The sequence below is a fragment of the Vicugna pacos genome, chromosome 14, assembly GCF_048564905.1.
Source record: "Vicugna pacos chromosome 14, VicPac4, whole genome shotgun sequence".
In the NCBI taxonomy this organism is placed as follows: Eukaryota; Metazoa; Chordata; class Mammalia; order Artiodactyla; family Camelidae; genus Vicugna; species Vicugna pacos.
The window spans coordinates 73,325,950-73,350,016 of NC_133000.1; the positions used below are offsets into that span (position 1 = coordinate 73,325,950).

Sequence of the window (24,067 nt, forward strand, 5' to 3'; positions counted from 1 at the left end):
CCATGGTTTCCCCGTGTCCGTCTCCCCAGGGTGGAGCCCAGGTGAGAGAAACTGGCAGCTGGCCTGTCACATGGGGCTCAGGCCCTGGGGGTGAGGGGCAGAGTGCGACGTTAGATGTGCATCTGCCCAGGGGGCAGAGGCTTCCAGGGGCCCAGCAGGTCCCTGTGGGCCTGGGCAGGCCCCATGGTGCGCTGGTTTGCTTCTGAGAAGGGGAACTTCTGTCACTTCGGCTGCTTCCAGGAAGAACCCCCGTCCCCACGTGGCCCACGCAAGGCACTGCCTGCCCAGGTGGCAGGTGTCTGCAGAGGCAGAGGGGGTCGGGGTTGGGGTGGAGGGCTGGGGTCCGGCCCTGAGAGGAGGAGTCCGGGGTGACACAGCCACATCGGCATGGAGGGCCCGCATCAGACTGGCAGCCCCTGAATCTTACTGTGCGCTTTATTCTTCACACGGCTCGATGACTCAAAAAATCATTCTGAAAACTTCCTTTCTACAAGAGACCGCGAGCACGAACCCCGCCCCCAAGGTCAGCGCTGAGGCGCAGAGGACAAGGGCGCCCTTGGGGCGCTGATTCCCGGCGCCTGCCGAGACGTCACTCAATCTGGGTGCCGACGTAACAAACGCACGTCTCATGTTTCACGTGTTACCAACATCTCAGGTAAAAATATATTTTTAGAAACATAGCACTTCATCACTCACAGGCAAGACTTAATTACACAGGAACATTTGAATCGCTCCTTCAAAACCTGGCGGAGGTTCAGCCACATCCAGCGCGTCCAGCCGTGGTGTCAGCCCCGAGCCAGCAGCCGGGCCCTGCAGTGCTCCCGCAGCCGGGCGATCCTGGCCGCGGACAGGCTCCCGGGCTCTGAGAAGATTTTCTGGAACAGAAACGGAATCAGAAACTCAGAGCACGTCCTACCTGAGTGGCCCCGGGGCTGGACCAGCCAACTCGGACTGAGGACGCGGCCAGCAGGGCCCGCTGCTGCTGGATGAGTTCGATCTGCGAACAAAGAAAGGTCACCTGCTTCCTCTAGACCCTGTGAGACAGAAGAACGGAACGTGGGAAAGACCCCCGGACAGCTGTGCTCTTACTCCAGGCCCATGGGGGCCGTGCTCAGCGGTGGGAGGGCAGCTCAGCAGGGGCACAGGGGGCCCCCGGCCTCGAGCACTTGAATGTCGCTCTGGGCCAAGGGCCTGGGGCAGGGCGGGCTTGGCTCCAGGCTCCTCCAGCCTCCACGACTGCACAGCAGAAGTACGCTTAACCACGGTTCCTTGTCCCCCTTCCTACTTTTAAAAACTGAATCGAATCCATAAAGTAAATGCCGCAGATTCTGAAGTCAGGGCTCTGAGCCCTTGGAATCGAAATCGGGTAACATCTTGTCCAATTTCCATTCTTTCAATTGTGCTAAAAACCAGACAGTTTAGCCCCTGAACCATTCCAAGCGTGAGGTTCGGTGGAGGTAACTACAGCCAGGCTGCCGGGCACCAGAGCTCAAGAACTTCCTGCGCTGACCTCCGGCCCCACCCTCACCTCCCTGTCCCTGGGGTCCTGGCCCCTCTAGCAGCCTCGAGTAAGTGGAATCAGACAGCTTTTGTCCTTTTGTGGCAAGTCACTGAGCACGATGTCCTCAAGGCTCATCCACGTAGCAGCGGGTGTAGAATTTCCTTCCTTTTTAAGGCTGAATGCAGAGACCACATGTTTATCCGTCCACCGCTTCGGGCATGTGGGTTGTTTCCACGTCCTGGCTGCCTCGAACGCTGCCGTGAACGCGGGCACTGGTATCGCTTTGGAGATCCTGGTTTCACTTCCTCCGATGCACTCCTGAAAAGACTGCTGGGTCACATGGTAGTTCTGGTTTCTTGAGGACCGTCCGTACCGCTCTCCACAGCGGCTGCGCTGGTTTACATCCCCACCAGCAGTGTCCACGCCGGCCCACGTTTGCTGGCTGTGGTCTTCCTGACGACAGCCGTTCTGACAGGTGCGGGCGGCGTCTCCCTGATGATGAGCGATGCTGAACGTGTCTGCTGACAGCAGCGTCTCTGGGAAGGACCCCCTCCGCCCGTCTCTAAACGGGGTTACTTGGCTCCTTGGTGACTTGTGGTCTCCGTCCGTCTGGACGGTCACCTGCTGTGCGGTTTGCAAAGTGCCTCTGCTGCCCTGCGTTTCCTCCTCGCGGCCGGCTTCCCTTGGTCCTGGGTTTGTTTCCGCTTTTGCTGCCTGTGTCGTTCCTGGGCTGACTCCTGCAGCAGCTCTGAAGCCAGTCGGGCCGTCGTGAGCAGACGAAGGACAGGAAGAAGCCAGACTTGAGAAGCAGGGGCAGGAAGAGACAAACCACCTCTCAGTGAAAGAAGCGGGCGCCAGGCGGCCTGCGGACAAGCTCCCTGCGTCGCAACTTAATGATCATTTGTGCAGTTGCTGCTGAGGAATTCACGGTTACAGATCAGACTGAGTGCAAGGCCACTAACAAAAAGTTCTGTTTTTCTGAGAAATGTCCCTTTGGAACTCTCCTGTGGATTCATAATCGCAGCACCTAAGGTCAGGGCAGAGTTCCTGCACGAGGCCTGTCTGAACCGCAGGGAGGCAATCAGAGCCTGGAGCCGGGCCAGCACGCGGTCCTCCTCCCACCACGTGGCTCTCAGCTGCAGGGCGAGGTCGCCATTATATTCTCCAGGAAATTCTGGATGTTCTGTAAGGATTTCAGAGGTTTGACGTATGAACTGTGGTTCTGCTGAAAAAGATACACGACTCTGGAGACCACGAGAAAACAAGACCCCTGCACTGGGGCCACTTCCCCCCCGTCACCCGAACAGCCACAGCCACGGCCACATCCATGCCGTGAGGACGCGTTTCATCTCCGGTGGGGAGATCGGCCAAACCCGTCCAGCTCCTTCAGGGTCTGGGTGCCTCCCTCAAGCCCCAGAGCACCTTGGAGCCCCAGCACTGGCCCCGCCGCCCACCTGGGACCTGCCCCAGACAGACAGTGTGCAGGGCGCCCGGCTGCACACGATGGAACTTGAGAGCAGGGCGCCAAGTCAGGCCAGACACTGAAGTCATGGATCACATGAGGCGTCCGGAAGCGGCACAGCCGCAGAGACAGCGGAGATGTTCGCGGGGCTGTGGAAGGGCAGGGCCCCTCGGGGCGGTGGCAGCAGTCTCGTGGAAGGGCCCGACTGAGGGACCCCGGAACATCCACCATAGAAGGGAGAACTTGGCGCCTTCCATCATTTTCCAGGACTGACATCACAAAAGCCTCAACAACCCTGGTTTATCGTCTCCGACGGTAAACAAGGAACCAAGTCTGCGGAGGCCTGTGATCCCGCCTGCGGTGCACGGTGACGGCAGGACCCCTAGGCCCCGGCCAGCCTGAATGTCTCCACCACGTCCTGTCACCCAGGGACCAGCACCACTCCCGCCCCACACATCTCACCCGGTGCCTCCGCCTCCTCTCTGTCCAGGCCACGGGTCGGTGAACATCGGTGCTCCTGCCCACCGGAGGACGCACGTGACCTGGTGGCCTCAAGCCCCTGCGGCTCCCACCCTCCCAGACTCTCCCCAGCACCTTGGGTCTCCCCAGGCCAGTCCGAGCCACCAGCAGGCACTGGCTCAGCAAGGTGGCTGCCACCCCAGGGACAGGGGGATTCCAGGCCCCCTCAAAACAAGGCGTGTCGGGGTGACTCTTTCCCACAGAGGGTGAGACTCACAACGGACCGTCTGGGTCAGTACCTCCTGCCAGGGTCCCCCAGCTCCGGGCCTGCCCCCTCCTCCCGCTGGCCCACCTAAGACCCGACTTCCTGCCCAGCCTCCCCTGTATCTGCAGGGCTGTCAGCTGCAGCACCCCCTCATTCACTCGGGTGATCTGAGCTGCCTGCACAGCCCGGACCAGGGCTGCAGCCCAGCCAGGGGGCCCTGGTCTCGGGGAGCTGCCCTGCCAGGTGGACGGACAAGTGTGACCCCGCTGGGGCCAGGAGATGAGTCAACAGCTGTAGGGCCAAGGAGAGGGGAGGTGCCTTTGTGTACAGGGCTGCAGGCAAGCCCGCGGCCCAGGGAGGGCCCAGGACTGGGGGAGGCCAGCCCAGGCCCAGGGGAGCCATGGCCTGGAGCAGACGGGTTTGCATCCTGCTGCTTCCACCCGAGCCGGGACTGAAGGGGTCCCCGGGCTGACGGGGCAGCAGGAGGGGAGCCGTGGCTGGTCTGCGGGGTGACCACCGAGGTCTGCCCGCTGGCTGTGGACCCAGGGGAGGGGGGCTTGGAAGGTTGAGGGCCGGGCGCCCGGCAGACACAGCGCTCACCTGCATGAAGGTGTGGCATTCGGTCACGAAGCTCCCTTTCGTGATCTCCCTGAACTTCTCACAAATGTCCGTGAAGCTGCTGGCTTCCAGAATGAAGGACTGGTGTCGCTTGATGAGGGTCAGGGCCACCCGGAAGATGACCTTGGAGCCTTCACTGAACAGACAGTCCCAGATGCGAAGCACTGTCTGTGGAGGGGAAGACGCGGTCAGCTGGCGGCGGCGGCCGGGCCGGCCCTGGCCTGAGGGAGGTGCCCTCACCTCCACGGGCAGGACGTCCACGAACAGGCAGAGGAACCAGCGCGACACGACCAGGGTCCAAGGCACGCCGTGCCGGTCCATCAGGGCCGCCACCGCCGGCAGCCTGGTCCTCACCAGCTCCCCAAGGACCTCCTGGTCCGTCTTCAGGCCGAGCATCGAGGGGCTGTAGTAGTCTGCTCGGGGCGGAGACAAGCCAGGAAGCATGCATCTTGCTCCACAGCCGCAGCCTGGCGGCCTCCACCCTGTTCCCTCTGGGCCAGGAGGGAAAGAACCTCCCCACTGGGGACCCTTCCAGAGAAGGAGGGCAAAGGGGGGAGGGTGTGGGGCAGAGCCCAGCCGCACAGACGTAGGGACTCCTGGGACCCCCTTGAGTGTCCCCGCCCCCCCGAGCATCCTGGCCCCCCCAGCACAGAACACACACCACCCCGCATCGGGCGTCCTATTCTCCAGTGGAGAAGACAGCAGGAATGCTACAGGAGTCAGGCCGCGAACGGGCCCCACCGCCTGGGCCTTCTAGTGCCTTCGATGCCTCATCTTTGACAGGTCTCTGCGGCACATGGAGCTGGGGGCATGACTCCCCCTGAGAACCTCGCACCCACGTGTGTGGTGGGGAAGGGCTGGGACCCATCTCACAGGTCACCTGGTGGGCAGACAGAGCCATCAGTGCACACCTGTACCCACGTGTGCAGGGAGCCGCCCGCACGTGCAGCTGTCACGAGGGCGCCTCCACAGCCACACGGGCCCCACACGCTCTCTCATGGGCAGGGGCAACACTGAAATCCCCTCTTCGTTCCCCAAGAGGGCAGAGGCCTTGATCTGAAGAGACTCCTTTTACTCCAGCTGGTGCCGCCTGGGGGTCGGCGTGGGAACTCAGATCACAAGACCTTGAACTCTCATCCGAGGGCCTGGGCCCCAGCCACGCGCTCAGACTGACGCTTCCAACAGCGTGTCTGCCTGTTGGACGGACGGCTGTTGTGCTGAGGAACTCCCAGCTTGCCCGTGTGACGTATTCCAATAAATCTAAATGCTTAAATTCTGCTAATAAATGTTCCGTAAGTAAAATGGGAAAATCCAGCACACGTTCTGTGCCGACCATGGAATCTCGCCTGCTCCTCGGCACAGGGACAGGGTGGTCTCATTATTAGGTAATTCCATTAAAATAGAATCACTGTAGACAGTGACGTGACATCAGGGTCACGCCACCAGTTTTCACAGGTGCACACACAGTGAACTGTGGCCCTGCTAAAGAACCTGGGAATAACTCAGTGGCAGCCAGTTTGGTGTGAAGCACCGGGGGCTCCCTCGTCCCGCCTCCTCACGCTCCCGCTCCCGAGTGGAGCCACTGGGCCCCCTTTCCTTTCTCGGGAGTCTGGTCCACGGGGGAGAAGCTCCACGGGTGATGCGCAGGGGAGACGAGGGGTTTGCAGAGCTGCGAGCACAGCTCCACCTTAGGCTCCGTTACAGGGAGGCTCACGGCAGCTTCCAAACCCTGCGGAGATCACGCCCCAAGCTGGCCACAGGCCTGAGCCAGCCGCAGTCACGAGGAGGATCGCTGACAGGGCCTCCGCCCCCCCTGCCCCCTTTTGTGCACAGCAGCAGACACACCCCCAGCAGCCCGACAGGGCCCGGGCTCCCCAGGCCCGGGTCCAGCCTCTCCTGGGGACGCCAGTCACTGACAACAGCCCAGCAGCTGTGTCAGCACATGGGGACACGGCGAGCCCAGGTCTCGAGACGGCGTCCTGAGTCTCCGCCCACCGGACACGCCGCCAGCGACTTCTGTGAGGAGCAATTAACTACCCATTTCCCGGTGTTTCAAGGGAAAGCAGGTCAGACCAGCCCTCTAGGACGGGAATGTATCAGCTCGCTCCTGGGCTGACTTGTTACTGACACAAAATTCAGCGACGCTGCCACACACGCTGGACTCCCGGCGTCGGACGGGCAGCCAGGGCCCAGGCCCCAGCGGCTTCTCCGCGAGTCTGGACAGATAGGGCAGGGGACCCCGAGGAAGAGAACAGGCACGGCTCTGAGGTCGGAGAAGCCACTTTGTGCCTCAGTCGTTCTGGGACCTGACTTCTCGCAGAAGAGCAGGCTCAGTAGCTAACGATTTTAAGGAGACAAAAGAAGGTAAAATCAGACAGCCCTCCCTCGCCAGGCCAGGGCGAGGACTCAACCATGTCGGACACGACGAGTCGGCTGTGAGGACACCCAGGTCTGTGTCAAAGGCGAAGGCCAGCCTGAAGCCCTTTCTCGAGCTGCTGCGGACTTCAAACCCTCGGAGCACTCACCACCAGATCAACTGGACCCTCGCAAGGATGGCGACCTCTCCTGACCCTCGTGACTCCAATCAGCTGAAGCTTGGACTCCGCAGACCTCTGCCCCGTGCCCGGCGGCGCTCTCTGCATAGCCCCTTCCTAGGCCTGCCCCGGTCTGGCTGCCGGGGAGACGCCGCTTTGGGAAAGACCCGCGCCCTCCTTACTGTGCAAATCGTACCTCCTTCCCTCCCTGCCCCCGTCTTTGACTCGGCTGTGCCTTTTGGCTTGACAGCCCCCCGAAGAGGCAAACCCCGTTTTCGGATGACAGCATCTGAACACTGCTGGCTGGTGTTCTGTGCACGGGACAAAAGAGGCGTCAGAGGGAAGATGTGAAACCCGTCAGGCAGAGCCTGTCTGAGCGACTCCTCGGCGACAGACACGACGCTACGCTAGCTCCCCCCAAGAGGCAGTGCCGGAGACCACGCGGAGGTGGCTTTGCACACGCTCCTCTCTCTCTGCCTCCGATTCCTCCTCGATTCTAACACCGACTTCCTGCAATTTCAGCTGCTCTGAAATTGGGGTGTCACTGGCCCCGAGGGACTGCCTTCCGGGGTTGGTGCTGAGATCCGGCCTTGCTGCTCGCCAGGGCCCAAGGTCCCCCCACAGGTGGCCACCCAGGTCTCCTCTTTTGTAAACTGCCTACTGGGCATAATGTGCCTACTTCTCCGTTGACCTATTTCTACCTAGGATTTTAGGAATCTTCACACGTGCATCACATGAATCACAGACACCTTCCCCAGAGTGGCAGCTTGTCCTTTTACTTTGCATATGATGTCTTGTCTCAAACTTCGTTTTTAACGTTAATGTGATTAATCAATCATGTCTTTCTGAATTTTGTTCAAGAACTTCCCTGCTCCTGTATCATGAAGCTGTCCTATATCTTACTTTCTGAGTTTCAAAGTTCTGCTTTTTCGTAGTCTTGAATCCTCCTGAAATGAGGGTCTAATTTTATTTTCTTCTGCAGGCGGTGAAGTGTCACAGAACGTTTTGAATAGCCTTCTCCCCAGTAATCAGTACATCTCAGGTGCCAGGTTCTGGCCGGGGACAGGCCAGCAGACTCATTTCTACCCTCTTGATTCTGTTTGTCCCCCCACAACCCAACAGCTCACCATGTCCGCGGTCACGGCGCCACGGCACACCTCCAGGGTTCTCCTTTCCAGCCTTCAGCTTTGCTTTGCCCTCCATCCTTCCACAGGACTGAGCCATCCTTGTGTTCCTGGACAAACTCTCTTTAAGTCACAGGCAGAACCCAGAGTGGCTGCTGGTGCCAGTGTAGTAACTGGGGCCCGTGTTCAGGGGCCGGCCTGCTAGCAGCCTGCAGGACAGGGGCTCTTCCCAGCGTCCCAAGGAGTTCATGAGTTCACCTTTGTCTGTTTTCTGCAAGATTTATGAAAAATCATGGGAATCATCTGCTCCTTCACGCCTCCCGAGCGTCTGCGTGTCTGCACGTGCCCACTCGGACGTCCTGCTCCGTCCAGCGGGCTGGATCAGGCTGCATCTTCCTCAAAATTATCCCTTTGTCTCTTCATTTTACTCATGTTCTTCCTGTGATTCATAAAAAATCTCTTCAAGTTTTCAGAGTAGAGCATTCTTTCCATTTGTAAATACTTTATCCAGTTTTTTTCTTCATCAGTTTCTTTTAAAGGTTTTCCAAAGACACAGCTTTTGTCTCAGTTTATCTTTCTGATCGGTTCTTTGTTTTCTGTCATTACTTTCACTCTGCCGTTCGTGTGCTTGTACGCGTATGCGTACGCGCACAGAAAAGCAGAGAGGGCCCTGGAAACACACGGCAGAGAGCAGCTCCGAGCAGGAGAGCAACGGACGGCAGGACGGAGAAGCGGCACTGCTCACCCCCGGTCGGTGCTGTGATTCCGAACTTCTGGAACGAGGCCACAGCTGTGCGTTTTTGGTACAACTAAGAAGGAAGCAGCTGAATGTAAGCTGACCGCGGGCTGAGACGACAGGGTCGCCCGGAGCTCAGAGGACGGGCACACGGCTGCCCCTCCGCCACCAGGGCGCCCCGCAGATGCGGCGACCCCGCCCTCCCGCAGGCCTGACTTCCCATCTGGAGATTTCCTTCCATTTTTGAACCAATACCTGTCTCCACTGCAGTTCGGTCTGACTGAACCTGGTAACTATCAGAAATGACGTTCCACTGACTTAAAAGCGAGCCAGAGTAATGAGCCTGGGCCGCCTGGGGCCTGCCGTCTGCCCGTCCGCACCCCTCACTCCGAGTGCATCTCCCCCCCGGCTTGGTCTCCTGCAGCTGGGCCGACCCCATGGGGCGGGCCTGTGGGTGTTGTCCCTGAAGTCTCCCAAACCCCCAGACAGCGCCTGGAACTGAGGACGGACAGGGCTGTAGCCCCTACTCAGCCTCTGACGTAACTCGGCTGTGTCGCCACCCACTGGGGAGCCTCCTGGCCCCACTCTCCTCCCCCAGCGGTCCAGCCTCCCCGCAGCCACACTGGCCGGTCGTCTCCCCACCGGTTCCCGTGGGCAGGTGGCCCCTCCAGAGCCCTTCCAATGTCCTCAAGGGCAAGGAGCACCGGGGTCCCTCCACCTCTGCGGACCCCCTCTCTCCGGCACCACCCAGGCCTGCTCCTCCCAGGGACACCAAGCCCCAGATCTGAACCCGGGCTCTGCCTCGCGGCCACGGATCCAGGCCTCACGTGTCCTCCTCTGTGAAAGGGATTCAGTGGCTGGGTCTACATGGCACAGCTGGGCCAGGGATCAGAGGGGAGGCAGGTGCGCGTTAGCTGGAGCCCGAAACGTGCCACAAGCTCGCACTCTCCGCGCTCTGCCGCACGGGGCTCCCAGAGATGGGGCCGGCTCTCCCGGGTGGTCCTGGGCTGAGCCTGCCCCAACTGACCGACCAGGGAGGTGACTGGGGAGGTGCGGGCGGGGCAGGAGGAAGCTCAGGAAACAAGACTGACCCAGGGCCGCCGGGACCCCACCCAGCAGTCACGAGGACTCTGCCCCCGCCTGAGCAAGGAGCACTGTGGCGGCTGCTGGGGGCAGAGGTCACACCCGCCTGCATCCTGTCCCACTCCAGACGACTCCGGCCACTTCTCATCCCAAAGGGACCCGACTCGGCCGCTCACAGCCTGCACGGTGCATCACAAAAAGTGGCAGCTAGTTGTTTGTTAATTAACTTGCGATTAAAACAATTAATATTCATGAATAAACGGAAAGGGAGAAGTGAATGAGAGGAACGATTCTCAGCCCGAGAACAGTAACGGTGCTGCTGACAGTTACCGCGCTGACGGCCCCCTGCGAGCCACGGAACAAACATCCACAGAAGCTCAGCGGCCCGCCTGCGGTCTGCTCACCAGGAGCCGCGAAGAGCCCTGCGGCCCCCCCACGGGGGGCACAGGCTGAGAGCAGGCGGACCGCGCCGGCCCTGAGCCCGGGAGCGCTCCCGATGCTTCTCTGCTTTTCCGCTAACGCAGGAAGACGTGCCCCTCAACTCTCAGACAAGCCACTGCATTAGGTTCAGCCTTGACTGGTCGGCTGAACCGTTTCGGGCACCCCAGAAAGCAGACGGAGAGAGGCTCCCAGCGGGGCCAACGTACCTGGCAGAATGCTTCCAACAAGAGTGTCCAGCAGCCAGAAGGACTCCTCCTCGCTCTCTGTCATCAGGATCAGGTACCCCGCTACAAAGTTCATCCCCTGAAAGCAGGAAAGGCAGAAGAGACTCACGTCGCGTTTTAAACCCCCACCAGAACCTGCAACCTCTTGGCGGCTCACTGCTAACTTTCCATTTCCCTGGCTCTTCCCTAAACCCTGCAGGATTCTGGAGCCCCCTCCGCGTGAAGATTCAGAGATAAAGACTCTGCCGTCTAGCGACGCACGCGGCCCTCTCGGTGCCTCTGGCCCTGGAGCCCTAAGCCCGGGGGCTCCAACAAAGTAACCGTGCAGTGAACCACCACCACCGCTGCTCTCCCCGAACTCCCCCAACACCTGCCGGCAGCCTGAACGTCCACACCAAGGGGAGCCTGCACCACTGGGCATGTTTCCCAAGATCCCAGAGCGGCGTGCACTCCTGCGATGGAGACCGTTTTGGGAAGTTCACAGCGCACGCAAGCAAAGGGTGGGCATAGTCAAAACAGACGAAGTACACAACTCCGAGCTGGGAGAAGTGGGTAGACCAGGGGAAGAAACTGGGGGGGGGGGGGGCTAACGACAGAGCGAGTGTCGCTCTCAGGTGCCTGGGTTTCAGAGGACTTCCACTTCTTTTTTGCGTGTCTGTATCTTCTGAAACAAACATGTATTTCTCCAGGAATAGGGGAAAATCCAGCTTTTATCAGCCAGCATGACATAGCTGGACCCAGAGACAGCAGACCTGGGGCAGGGGCCACGTGAAGATGAGGTGGAGTCCGGAGGGACGCGCCGAGGACACCAGGAGACACTGGCAGCCGGGGGAGGGCCCGAGGGACCAGCCGGCCAACACCTGACCTCAGCCTGCTGCCCCGGGACTGAGAGACGATGGTCACAGGAAGTGCACACCTGTGTGCATGTGTGCACGCCCATGTGTGTAGATGCGCATGTGTGCACACGTGACTGTGTTGTGTATGTGTGCGTGTGTCCGTGTGGCCACGTGTGTGTGTGTGCACATGTGCAAATGTGTGGCTATGTGTTGTGTGTGTACACCCATATGTTTTCCCAAAGCCAGGACAGCTTTGGCATCAGGCTAACATTAAAACTTTTTAAACTATATTAAAACCCACAGGAGGAGTAATTAGAGTGATCTAAGGACAGTGTCTCCATCCGGCCTCCCCAACTCCCGAAGGTCCAGTTCTTGTCCCAGGACAGTAAGTGAAGGACAGTGACAAAAGCCGACTGTGACCAAATTCCCTCCAGGAAGACCAGGCCTCTCAGTTGCGCCTGGCCTGCAGGCACCGCCCACGGGAACAGCCTCCAGACGACACAGGCCACCGACGGCTAGACAGGTCCAGGCAGCGGCCCTGCGCTCCTTTGCCGCCAGTCTTTTCAGAACCACCCGCCTTCCCCACCATCCCCCCACCCCGGAGCTGTACACGCCGGCCACGTGGGGCAGCTCCAAACAGATGTCTGTCCAAGGCTTGCTGGAACCCGGCCTCCTGATTGTCTGGACTTTGTGAGCCTCCCCGGGACGGGAGGTATCCCTCAGGAAACCACTGGCCAAGCCTCCGCTCCGGGGGGCGCAGGGAGCCTCGGACGGCGGGAAAGCGCCCTGCCTGGAGCCCGGCGGCCCCCAGGGCTCAGGGGGTGGACGGCACGGCCCCCAGCAGGCACGGCTCCAGCTGTCCCAGGCCCCGGCTCCTCTTGCTTCCGGGCTGTGAACAAGTGTTCCTTCCATGCTCCGGAGTGAGCGCCTTCGGGAGGAATGAAAAAGGACTCCGCGACCTCGTGGTCAGCCCCTCGTGGCAGGCGGGAAGCAGGGCCACAGTCACCTCCCCCTGCAGGCAGATCCAGCTTCCAGAAACAGACCCAAGGGCAGCCTGGCACGCACACACATGCAGACAGACTGACACACACAGATGGGCACACACACACACACAAGCTCGTCGACACTGACACATGCATACAGACGCACACTCACACACACACACACACAGACGTGCACAGAGACGCAGACCTGTGCACACACACAAGCTGGTCAACACTGACACGTGCATAAAGACGCACACACAAACACACACACACACGGACACACAGATGTGCACACACACTGTTGGCACCGAGGTGACAGGCCTGGTCACCTGTGTCCAGTAAGCAGACCGAGCTCACCTCCCACCACACCCCTCCCTGTGCTCTGACGCAGGGAGACCCAAAGGCAGAAGTCCTGCTGCTTCTCTCGCTGGGAGACAGGTGAGTCCCAGCCCGGGAGGGAAGGAACGGCCAGCGGTGGAGGACGCCCGCTGGGCCGGGGGCGCCCAGGCTCACCTGGCAGTACCCCACGTCGCGGTTGTGGTGCCCGTAAGCCAGCAGCACGTTGTACAGGGTCCTCTGCAGGCAGGGGTCAGCACCCTTCCGGAACCTCACGTTGTCCGGGAAGGTCCTGTTCATGTCTGCAGGGAGACCCAGGGCACAGGGCTGCTCAGGGTGGAACAGTCTGCGCTGTGATGTCGGCCCTGGGGTGAGCTGCACCTGAGTGACCCAGGGGGTTCTGGCCCCTGCACCACTGAGGGCAGCGGCCGCACCCTCTGGACCCCTGGCCCACAACAGCTGTGGCCCGGGGACACTGGCTGGCCCCAGCACCCCCTCCTCTCAAACCAGCAACGACAGACGGGGCTTCTCCGAGCTGAGGCTGGGCTGTGCATGCACCCGCGTCTCCTCCCTCTCCCCACACCCTCCTCTTGGCCGGGGAGGAGGCTGAGTGCCAGGACCGAGCATGACAGGTAAATGGTTTACATGAAACTTTGGAAAGTTTTATGGATTCTGAAGATTGAAAACAGGAGGCGGCAGAACACTGGGAGGTTCCCTCTCAGAGATAAACAGACAACGCAGAAAACTCAGCTCTAAATAAACTCATCCCTGCCGGCTTCTGTCAGCAGGAGGGTCCCCGGTCGGCCCCTTCCCGCTCTTCAGACACCACGTCCTGGCCCCAGGCCCCCCGCCCAGCCCGGCCACCCCGCACGCCTCCCACTGACCGGACGCTGGACTTCGAGCTGCGTTACATGACCCTCTGGGGGCCATGTGTCACCTGACACGATCGCGTCCCCTGGATCTCCTGACCCCGCCTGGATCGGAGGAGTGGTGTTCGCTGCGGTGCTGGGTGCGGCACTGGGACCCACGGACACACACCCAGACCTGGAGGGAAGCACCAGCTCCCTCGATCGCGAGATGCCCCCTCTGAGGGGGTGCCCATGACACCCCCACCCTGTGCCTGCGAAACCCAGCCCCTGCTTCATTTTATAGCAGTGAGGTCTCCACGCAGCTGCATGGACTCTGGCCTCGGGCCTCCATCTGCCCATAAAAAACAAGATCTGAGCAAAGTAGTTCCCTTTAGTGCCTCAAAGCACCTTGTTTTTCACTGTTTTTTTTTTCCCTGAAATTCCAAACATTCCAAAAACTGGAATCGGTCGGGGGAAATGAGTTTCTCACTAATTCAGGCTAGAGTGACCACTGTACTCATTCCTACATAGTACTTTTATTATCAGAAGTTTTTCACGTGTTCTGAAATCTTTCTCCCACTCTCCCCACCGTGGAGGCAGATGTGGAGGGATGTCCAGTCTATGCTCCACCGGCCCCGTAAAACGACAGACGCAGACCCCTCAAAGGACAGCCTCGGGGCACCACATGGCCCCACAACTCCCCGTCTGCGCACCCAACTGAAAGCAGAGTCTGGACGGGAACGCGTCCACCTGTGTTCACGCAGCGGCATCCTTCATAACCACTGCCAGGTGGACGTAACCCCAGCGTCCGCTGACAGCTGGCGGAGGAACTAGCCGGGCTGCGAGCAGGCAGCAGACCCCGTGCGGCCTGGAGGAGGAGGCGCAGTCTGACACCAGCTGCCACGTGTGTGAAGCTTGGGGACGTTTCGATCAGTGAGAGAAGCCAGTCTCAAAGTCAGATAATTTGTGATTCCACTCGCACGAGGTCCCCAGAGGAGTCAAATTCATAGAGACACAGAGTAGATGGTGGGGCCAGGGCCCAGGGGAAGGTGGGGGGAGGGTGTTTAGCGGGGACAGAGGTTCAGTTTGGAAAGACAAAATGGTAAGTTTTATGTTATGTGCAATTCACCATAATAAGAAAATCAATCAAAAGCTCTGGCACTAAGCAGAGCCTTTAAAACTCACTTTCCAAACAAACAGCAAAACCATTGTACCTGGCGTGGTCGGACTTCCCTTGGACCTACAGTCTCTTCCCAGCCTGGTCGGTATCTCTGGGCCTGCAGGGCGGCCCCCCACGCTGTGACCGCAGGGCCGCGGCAGCACAGCTCTGAGACCTGGGGCCGGGTGGGGTGGCCGGGATGCAGACGCCAGGATCACCAGGCCCCACTCCCGCACTGGCTCTAGCCCCAGGGCTCTGAGACCCCGTGCCCTGCACTGGGGACACACTCCTCTCTCACCAGTTAGTCCAATCCCTCAGAGATGTAAAGGAATTAAATTTTTAAAAATTAAATGTTTTGTGTTTAAATTTGTGCTTCTCAAAAGCTGTTGAGAAAATCAGGAAGGCAGACGTATTTCCTAAAAACCTCATTATTCAATTTAGGCCACACATTTTTCAGGCATTTTGAACTGTAACCCTAACCCTACATGACTACTGAGGAAACTGGAGGGAAAATAAGTTAAAAGACAAAATTACAAGCATCCTGAGACGCCCGGAGTTTGACGTAAAGAGAGAGCCACGGTGAGGCTGTGGTGCGCATGCCGCCAGGCCTGAGCCCACAGGCCCCCGCGTCTTGTGCCTGCCTGCTCGGCGGCCTCCTCGCCTTCCTGGCGGGATCCTTCACGAAGAAGCACCATTTTCCTTTCCACCTGGCTAGACACCCAAACACATGCTGGATCAGTTACAGCGCTGCCCCCGCCAACACCTGTCTTGATTCTCCTTTGAGAAAAGTGAGCTTAGTTGCTGCACCTTCAACCGCGTTCAAGTCTCCTCACCCACATCACGCCCTCGCCCAGGCATAGCCACACTCCTCCGCGGCCGCCACCCACCCCGCTCCTCCTGCCCGGCCGCTGCCGTCCAGCGCGCGTCGGTCACCTGTCCTGATGGCCTCCTCCAGCCGGCTGTCCCTCTCTCCCTCGAGAAGACGCTGGTAGTAGCCGGGGTTCCGGTCCATCTGGGCCTGGGCACCACTCACCCCCATCCAGACGCGGGCCCGGTGCTCCAGCGGGATGCCCTTCCGGATGTAACGCTTCACTGCAGCGGAGACAGGGGCAGCTTCAGACAGACAGACGGACAGACCATAGGGAGAGGCCCTGCGGGCAAGCAGCTCTCGCTTCACCAAAATCAGTAAATCAGACATAAAAAAATGCAAAACCTTATGCATCTCCTCCTGCACTGATACGTGCACTCATTATGGAATTCTGCCCTGAGCGCGGGCAGCAGCCTTCCCCAGCCGGGACCTCCACCCCCAGCCCGGCCGGACGGGGCAGACACGGAGACGGGGGCAGCCACCAGCTGAAACACCAGCTGAATTTAACAGAAAAAAATCACGGGAACGATGTCCTAGGTTACGGTCAAGAAAAGCACTAGCAATAAAACCTGATTAAGTCGGATCCAAGGAGACCCACATCCTTCGCTCGTCTGCATGTGAGCACCCTGAGACGTAGGGCCCCGGAGGCCCTGCCTCGTGCACCTGCCGCCTCCTGGAAGGCGGGGGCCGGGGACGCGCACCAGATGCTTGCAGAATGACGCGGCGAAGGCGAGGGAGCCCAGAGGAAGGACCTGAACGCCGCCCACCGACAGGAAAGGCAAACTGGAGTGGCTGTCTCCACCAGCTGACAAGCGCATCAGAGCGCGACGTCTGGGCCAGGACACCTCCATGCACTCGGCCTGCTCATACTGTTTTGGGAACATGGAAAGTCTGAGCTCTGCTTCATTTTTCAGTCTACCAAAGACAGCAGTCATTCAGTCTGACCATCCCTCCACCTTAGAACGATTTACATGAGACCTCAGTGGTCCACGCGACCAGGAACGCCCTCAATGGATGAATCATCCTCTGCTGAACAGCGAAGGGCCAGATGGGTCCCATCTCGGGAGGGACAATTCTGACAGCAACTCCACGCACACACCTGACAAAGCCATGGAGCGTCGCATCACTTACAACAGCACCAGGAATAAAAGGGGAAACACCTCGATGCACGTCGAACACGGCACCTGCAGAGGGAAGTCAAAGACGGCCCAAACAAATGCAGAGGGACACCGCCCACACCCTGGCCTTCTCGGGTCCCCAGTCTGCAGCTCAGCCACCCCAGGACGCCCAGTAAACACGATCACACAATCCTGAAGGTGACTGTCCTGAGCTTCGCTTGCGGCGGGGATTACGAGACCGCATGCTTGTCTAAACTTACAGAATTATACGCCAGTAAGAGCAAATTTCACGGCAAATTAAATAAATATATATATGAAAGAGCAAAATAGTTACACCCCTCACCCTGGAGTCAGACGCTCTGTGCCGCGAGTCACCAGCCCAGACCCTGAGCAGACCTCCGTCCCACCCCCATCACCCCCGACCCCCCAGTCTCTCTCTCTCTCACACACACCCCACACGGCCCGCTCTGCGGCCTGCGCCCCCCGCGGGCTGTAACGGCACCAGCGGCACACGTGAAGGTTCTGGTGCTTCGCTGTCTGTCATCTGAGCTGACTGCGCTTCTTTGGAAGAGAAAGAGAACGGTCTCCTGCCCTGAGAGACTGGCACCTGCCCAGGGCGGGGCTAACCCAGGGACCAGCACTGACACTCGGAGAAGCGTGAAGTATGTGGCAAAAACAGTCGGGAATTTCCTTAAAGAGAAGCTAGACCCCAGGGAATTAACTTCTAGCTGTCTGCCGCAACAAAGTTAAGCAAATTCCCAGTTTTTTAAAATATTTGCCCTTGAAAATACGTTTCTGCAATTTCATCTGACACTGGAGGGCGCTAACCCCCCCGCCACAGGGGAGGAGACGACACGCACGGCAGGAGGAGCAGGGGCCGGGGGCTCACAGGCTGAGGGCTGACAGCAAGCCGTCCTGAGCTGCTGCTGTTTATCGGCCCCAAAAGAAAGAAAACATCGTATCCACAGTAGCAACATCCGGGGACGCTGTAGCTGTCATCTGAAGACTCGCCCGATGCCACGATTTGCAGACAATCGCGTTCCCGGAGGCGTTAAGACAGGCGGCATGGAGGAAAGTCCTCTCACAACAGAGAAACACACAGCAGGGCCAAGCAAGCAAGACGCAGCCAAGGAGGCGGCTCAGCGGGGTCGCCCAGGTGTGCTTGCCGGGCTCCAGGACGGGGCTCCCTGGCTCTCACTGCCACGCCGGGCCACCTCCTCTCCCCGGGACGCCTCGCCCTGCCTACACCGCGCACAGCCTGCGACACCTGGCAGGAAAGCCTGGATCCCTGTCTCTGGGACAACGCGTCCACCCCGGGTTATGCCCGACTGCCCTCTCAGGTCCATCACAGCTCGGCAGGGGCACTCGGTTTCACGCTCCAGTCCCGTCTCAGCCCCACGTCGTTCCGGGAACGGGGTGACGACCGCTCTGGCTACTTCCTGCTGAAACAGGGCACAGTCCAGCCTCGATCTGGCCACTGAGTTGGCTCCAAGCCCAGGATCCGAGTCTTCTGTGATTAAGATCTCATTCCCTGAGGAGCTCAGGAGAGCGAGCCTGAAAGCCTGGCCCGGGGCGGGGGAGGGGCTCGCAGCCTGCTGCCTGCTTTCATCTGAGTGGGTTTTAACTTCTGATGTGGGGTTAATGCACACACAGCAGGGAGCACCGGCCACTGCTCCTACCTCCTTCCTGCAATATCTGATCCAAAACAATTTTATTGTCTAAAAATGTGATGGTTACAAGAGGTCACAAGGTTGCAGCTGCCAGAAGACTCGGCTTTGAAAATGGCTGGTGGTCTCCTGAGTCTGACACAGCTCAGAAAATCAGTGTTCTCAACACAGGAGTGTGTCCAAAATCACATGCACAATGACCACCTAGTTTACCTTGAACGTCTGAGCCACGGCCACTCCTCTTTGACTCACATGCATTCCCTCAAGGCCAAAGCAGATGTGCGATGTGCATCCCAAAGGCCATAAAGCAGCCACTTTGGTCAGTGAAGTTCAAGTCACGCCAGCCATAAGCCAGAGTGACTCCCCGCACCTCCACGTGTGCAGGCTTCCCCACCACCTCGCTTCCTGATCACAAGTCCTTCAGTAGAAAGGACTGATGATCAAAGCATCTGTGCCTCGATGCTGGGGGGTGGCTCCCGCCCCAGGGTCAGATCACGTCCCTCAGCGCTGGGCCTCCAGTTCTCCACGTCGGGGGAACTAATCAGACACCGTGAACAGGCTCAGGAGTGTGTTAAGGGGAAGCACTTAATGGGCCGTCCGTCTGACCACTCGTGCCCAACTGTTAGCAAGCACCGTACGTGTACTTTTAGCAGCAGACACAGAGCAAGCACTGCTACACGTCATGAGTCATCCGCCACCCTCGGCGACAACTGCGTCAGAGGGTTCTCTTCCCATCCTAAACCGGGGGCGCTATGGCCGGGGAGCCAGACGTTTGGTAATCAGTCCAATTAGAAAGCAGACTAAAAGCCAGCAAAGTCTCAGGACTTTGAACCACCACCACATTCGTCAGTTCGCTCGATCCTATGCAATCAATCCCCTTCACCAATCGTCCTATGAAATTACTTCTCAACAGATGTCTCAAGTGTCCCACCCAGCTCAGCAGTATGACTTAAAAGAAACCTGCGCTTGTCAAAAAATCCTTTTTATGAATCACCCTGAAGACGAAGCGGCTCTGCAAAGCGTGAGCCTAACTGTGTATGAATGACAGACCCACGAGGCGAGGCAGAGACCTGATTACAACGCTCTCGACAAAGACGCTTAAATCAAGCTGCTGTGACAGATACAGTCCAAGACATCAGCCAGAATGGCTGACAGCCCAACACCAGGACATACAATTTCCAGAACGTCTGTGTCGATAACACGTGTCCATGCGGCCTGAGGAGGCTCATCACTCCTGTGACAATGCTTCCCCTGCAACCCGACACACCAGCCAGGCCTCGTTAGGTTAGCGTAGTTCTCTGAGGTGCCTCAGGGGCCCTCTGAAGCTTCCCGAAGTTAGCTGAAGTCAAAAGAAGTTGAATTTGCATTTGATAGGAAGTTTGTCAAAAAATACCAAAAAGTTTCACAGAATCTTCTATCAGAAGCATTCCGAGTAAACTTGTTGTCTGAGAGAGGAATCAGACCTGGCCCCGCACCCGCCCAATTTTAGTAACAAAATCTACTTACCCAGTTAGGTTTAATCTAATCTCAGCCCGACCACGTACAGAGCTCCTTCGTCAGGGCTCCTTTCCACGAACTTTCTGTTTCCACATTAGTTTGCCCCTTATTTTTTTCCGTCCAGAAACAGCCAGCTCTAGGACCAAAGCACGTCTTCCCCCGTGACAAAGTGCGATTCCACCCCTCACGCCATCTGGTTTTTTTTACTTAAAACATACACCCTACCTTCCCACTGCACATTAAAGTATTTCCCCCATTAGCTCCAGTAGCTTCAGTTACATATTTACGTTAGAATCCCTGGTTCTTAAGAACCTTAATTTCTAGAGAACGTGTCAGTATTTTGCTTGGCGATGACCTAGCTTTCTGCTGTTCAGTAAACTTCCAGCATTTAACTTAATTTAGCACAACTCTAGAACTTCAAGTCACCAAATATCTGGAGAGATTATTCTGGGTTTTAGGGGGGTAACTGGGTTTATTTATTCACTTTTGGGGGGTAATCAGATTTACTTACTTATTTATTATGGAGGTACTGGGAGCTACCCCCTCGCCCTCGGGAGAGATCATTGCAAAGCAGACTTTCCTAAAACGTAATTATTCCTACAGCGCTCACCCAGGAGCTCTTATCTCATCTGCATTTAACGTACTTACAAGAATTTCCATCATATCACGGTAGTTAATTTTCTTCTTCCTGCTGACAAACTCAGCCACAGAAGCCTAGGTACAAGACATTTCTGTGGTGATCACACCCACAAGCTTAAGCTAGCTTTAACATCAAGTACCAATTCAATATTGAATATTTCCCTGATCACATTAACCTGAAAATTGTTCTGTCTCGCTTCCTTTGCACTTAGAACTACTTCACTTGTAAGCACTTACTTTAAGGTCAGTTAAATAGAACTCATCCACAAGTGGGCTGGTTTCTGTTTTCTGTTTTCTGTTTTTTGTATAAAGACAGGCAGAATCACAGATCTCAGTGCTTCCGGCCTGAGTTAAAACCCCTCTTTTCTTCCCTGTGGGCTCAGGGAGACTGTCCATCTCAAAGGCACAGGATGAGACATGCCGTTCACCCTCTACCTGCTTCTACAAAACCCAGTCAGCCTGCCTATGTCCAGGGATTTTTTTTCCAGTCCCCAAATGTCCACTTCAGTTTAATGAATCAATAGTACTAGACAATGTAGATCTCACATCCACGTGCCTCACTTTTGGCAAAACCAGGATGAGGACAGGATTTGGACTCAGGCACCAAGACACTCGCATACACACACGTACACACCCCCCAGATAAAAATCAAACTGCAAAAGGCCCACTTTGATACAGTAGCAGAACCATTACGGGCCACTGCTCTCCAGATCTCAGGGAGCACTGTGCCCACACACAGTAACGATCAAACAGCATTTTCCTTCATTTAAGGGAGCAGAGCTGAAGATCTCCCAGTTCTGTAAAACACACCCCAGGGTTACTGTGAGATGAAACAGCTCTGATCGTCCGTACTTAATTACTCACAGGGGAGGCTGTCAACCACCAAGCAAACAATTCAGAACAGCCTCTCAGGGGCACGGCTCCCTAGCCCCCAGAAGGCGAGAACCCAAACAACGCCCCAAAGACGAAGCCAAACGGAAGACCAAGGCCAGAAAAGGGAAACCCCGATCAACGCAGGAGGGAAGGGTACCCTGGTGTCACCACACCCGAGCCCCAGCACTCACCAAAGACACCTCAGTTGGCGCTCGCTAGCTCGCTCGCTCTCTCTCTCACACATACACACACACACACACACACAAGCGCGAGCGACAAACGCGGTCCCACAAACAAAAGACCAGGCGCGGAGCAGCCCAAAAACCCCACTTCCACTCCCCAGAGGCCTCCAGTGTGGCCTGGCTCCCAGTGAGCCCAGAATGACTCAATGCCCAGCAGGGAAGGAGTCCAGGTGAAGCGGGTAGAAGCTTCCATCCTGCGCAAGCTGGAGTGGCTCATCCCAAAGCCACACACACAAAAACACAAACAGCAAATAAGCCATGGTCACACAGACAGACACAGTGTCGTCTAAAACCTCCACTTCCACTCCCAGACGAGGCGTCCAAACAGACGGCCCAGCTCCCGAAAGACAACGGACCCAGAGCAGCTCACTTCCCTGGGAGGAGTGAGCCCAAATGGATGGAGACTCCCAGCCTGCGTGAGCTGGAGCCACTCACCCCCGGACACCAAGTGTGGACCACAGACGTCTCCTAGCTCCACACAGCCTCATGCCAGGGCGGCTGGCCATCAGGGAGAGTCTCTCCCGGTTCCCTGGAGCAAAGTGAGCCCTGCAGCTGCTGGGACCCAGGGGAGGCCTGGCCCAGCCAGGGCGACCTGCAGGCAGAGACTCCTGTGCTGGCTTCACCAAAACTGTTACTGAAGGCGCGTTCACAAGCCTGCTGCACCGTGAGGCCAAACCAACCAAAATGCAGGGGTCTGGAGCAGAGAAAGGTTTACTTCAGGGCTGAGCAAGGGAAACAGGTGGCTCATGCCCCAAAAGCCCCAAACTGCCCGCAGGGTTTCAGCTGAGCACTTCTAGAGGCCGGCTGAGGGAGGGGCGTCCCCGGGTCTGTGATCAGCTGTGCACAATTCTTGGATGGGTTGACGGTGATCAATCCTTAGGCTCCAGAAGGTCTGGGGGCCACGTGCTCATGATCATCAAATAGTTAATTTCTTCCATTTGGTGGTGGTTTTGAGCACCTGAAAAACTCAGGAAATCTGCATGAGATACTGTGATCTGGGTCGTTCGGAGGAGCTGCAGCAGAGGGTACAGGGGAGTCTGTCCCAGGAGGCGCCCAGTGTCCTGCTCCATTTCCCCTCTCCTGCATCAAAGCACAGTTCACCCCGAGGGCACACACGTGTGATGGGGGGCGCACAGGACAGTCGCCGGAGGTCACCCCCAGACCCTGGGGCCTGGGAAGGAAGCTCAGTGTCACGTCACATCTTTAATGTGATTACATGTCCCACCACACTCATAAATTATGCACTCGTACGTAACTTTCTAAAACAAACAAAAAAACCAGTCGATTTTGTTTTTTTAAGTAGGTATTGGGGACTGAACCCAGGACCTCATGCACCCTAGCACGTGCACTACCACTGAGCAGCAGGCACCTCTGCAGCTGGGGGACAACGTCATTCATTCATTCCACTAACACTGAAGCAAAGACCCAGACAATTCACCGAGCAGGGGAAACAAAGTAAAGAAAAAGATCCACACAGCCTGAGAGTCCGGCAGGGAGGGGAGAGTCCGGGAGGGAGGGGAGAGTCGGCCAGGAGGGGAAGGGGTCTAGGGTTGTGGAGAGACAGGAGGGGGTTCCAGGAGGGGAGGCCTGTGGAGCTGGCACTGGGGTCCACACCTGAAGGCTGTGAGGGCACAGCCTGGGGCTGGGGAAGGACCTGGCGAGCGGTGGGGGCAGGGAGAGCTTGGTCCAGAAGTGGGGATTCCAGGCCAGGCCCATTTTAAGGTGCAGCAACTCAGTCTCCTTCTGGAAAGAAGCATGGCTGCTGTCTGTCCCTAAGGACGAGCAGGCCCAACTCGAAGAGAAGAAAGGGCACCCCTCACGTCGACAGTGCATGGACCTCGCCTGTGCGCCCGCACCGGACACGCGCCAGCCTGAGACTCTGGTCGGGGTTAGTAACTTCCCGTAGGACCAGGCTCTGACCCCTGGAGCCCGTCGGTCGGAGACTTGCTGAGCGCCTGATGGACCAGGCTCCGAACTCACCTGTCATGCTCTTCTGGACACTGCCCCCTCCCTTTAGAAGTTTGGACCATTTTATGGCTCTTCTGGTGAGCACCACCAGGTACGCGGAGAAGAACTCTTCATAAGCTGCATAGTCAAAGTCTTCAGGCCTTTCAAACCCGTACGGATCAATCCTACGGCGCAGAAAGAGGAGGAGGCCGGCGGCCCAGAGTGAAGTTCCGCGTGCACGTGGGCCCTGCGCCGACAGCCGCCCCCAGCGTGGGGGCGCGGGGCCCCTCCCCGGGCGCAGGATGCGGCGGCGGACCGCAGCCTCGGGGCGCGCAGGCGCCGGCACCACCAAACCCGCACCCGCGCCCGCACCCCGGCTGGCCCAGGGCGCCCCGGCCCGGCGCGCCTACCTGGGGACGCGGTCCCGCGCCGCCTGCGTGCGCCCCGCGGACTCCATGCCCGGAGGGGCGGAACGGGGTGCCGGCGCCGCGGGGCCGGGGGTGCCAAACCCACCTCCCGGGATTCGGGGCCGCTCGCGTCCTTCCGCCGGGCCGCGGGCGCCGGGAGGCGGGGCGGGGGCGGGGGCGAGGCGCGGAGGAGTGGG

The 24,067-nt window shown here is 58.3% G+C and overlaps 1 protein-coding gene across 4 annotated transcripts; it reads right to left on the reverse strand.

Annotated features, from left to right (window-relative positions):
- Positions 1–423: 423 nt before the first annotated feature.
- GRTP1 (growth hormone regulated TBC protein 1) lies at positions 424–24,027 on the reverse strand. 4 transcript variants are annotated; one of them, XM_072976601.1, is made up of 8 exons: positions 23,874–24,027; positions 23,497–23,648; positions 15,546–15,704; positions 12,783–12,907; positions 10,430–10,526; positions 4,546–4,718; positions 4,288–4,473; positions 424–875 (listed from the first exon to the last, which is right to left on the reverse strand). In XM_072976601.1, exons 1-8 carry the CDS (start codon positions 23,918–23,920, stop codon positions 786–788), a joined length of 1,029 nt encoding a protein of 342 aa, XP_072832702.1. In that variant the 5' UTR covers positions 23,921–24,027; the 3' UTR covers positions 424–785. The 4 variants fall into 4 exon arrangements, with proteins under 4 accessions (XP_072832702.1, XP_072832703.1, XP_072832701.1 ...); XM_072976602.1 differs by having other exon boundaries at positions 733–2,723; XM_072976600.1 differs by having other exon boundaries at positions 733–2,726.
- Between the last annotated feature and the right edge of the window lie 40 nt (positions 24,028–24,067).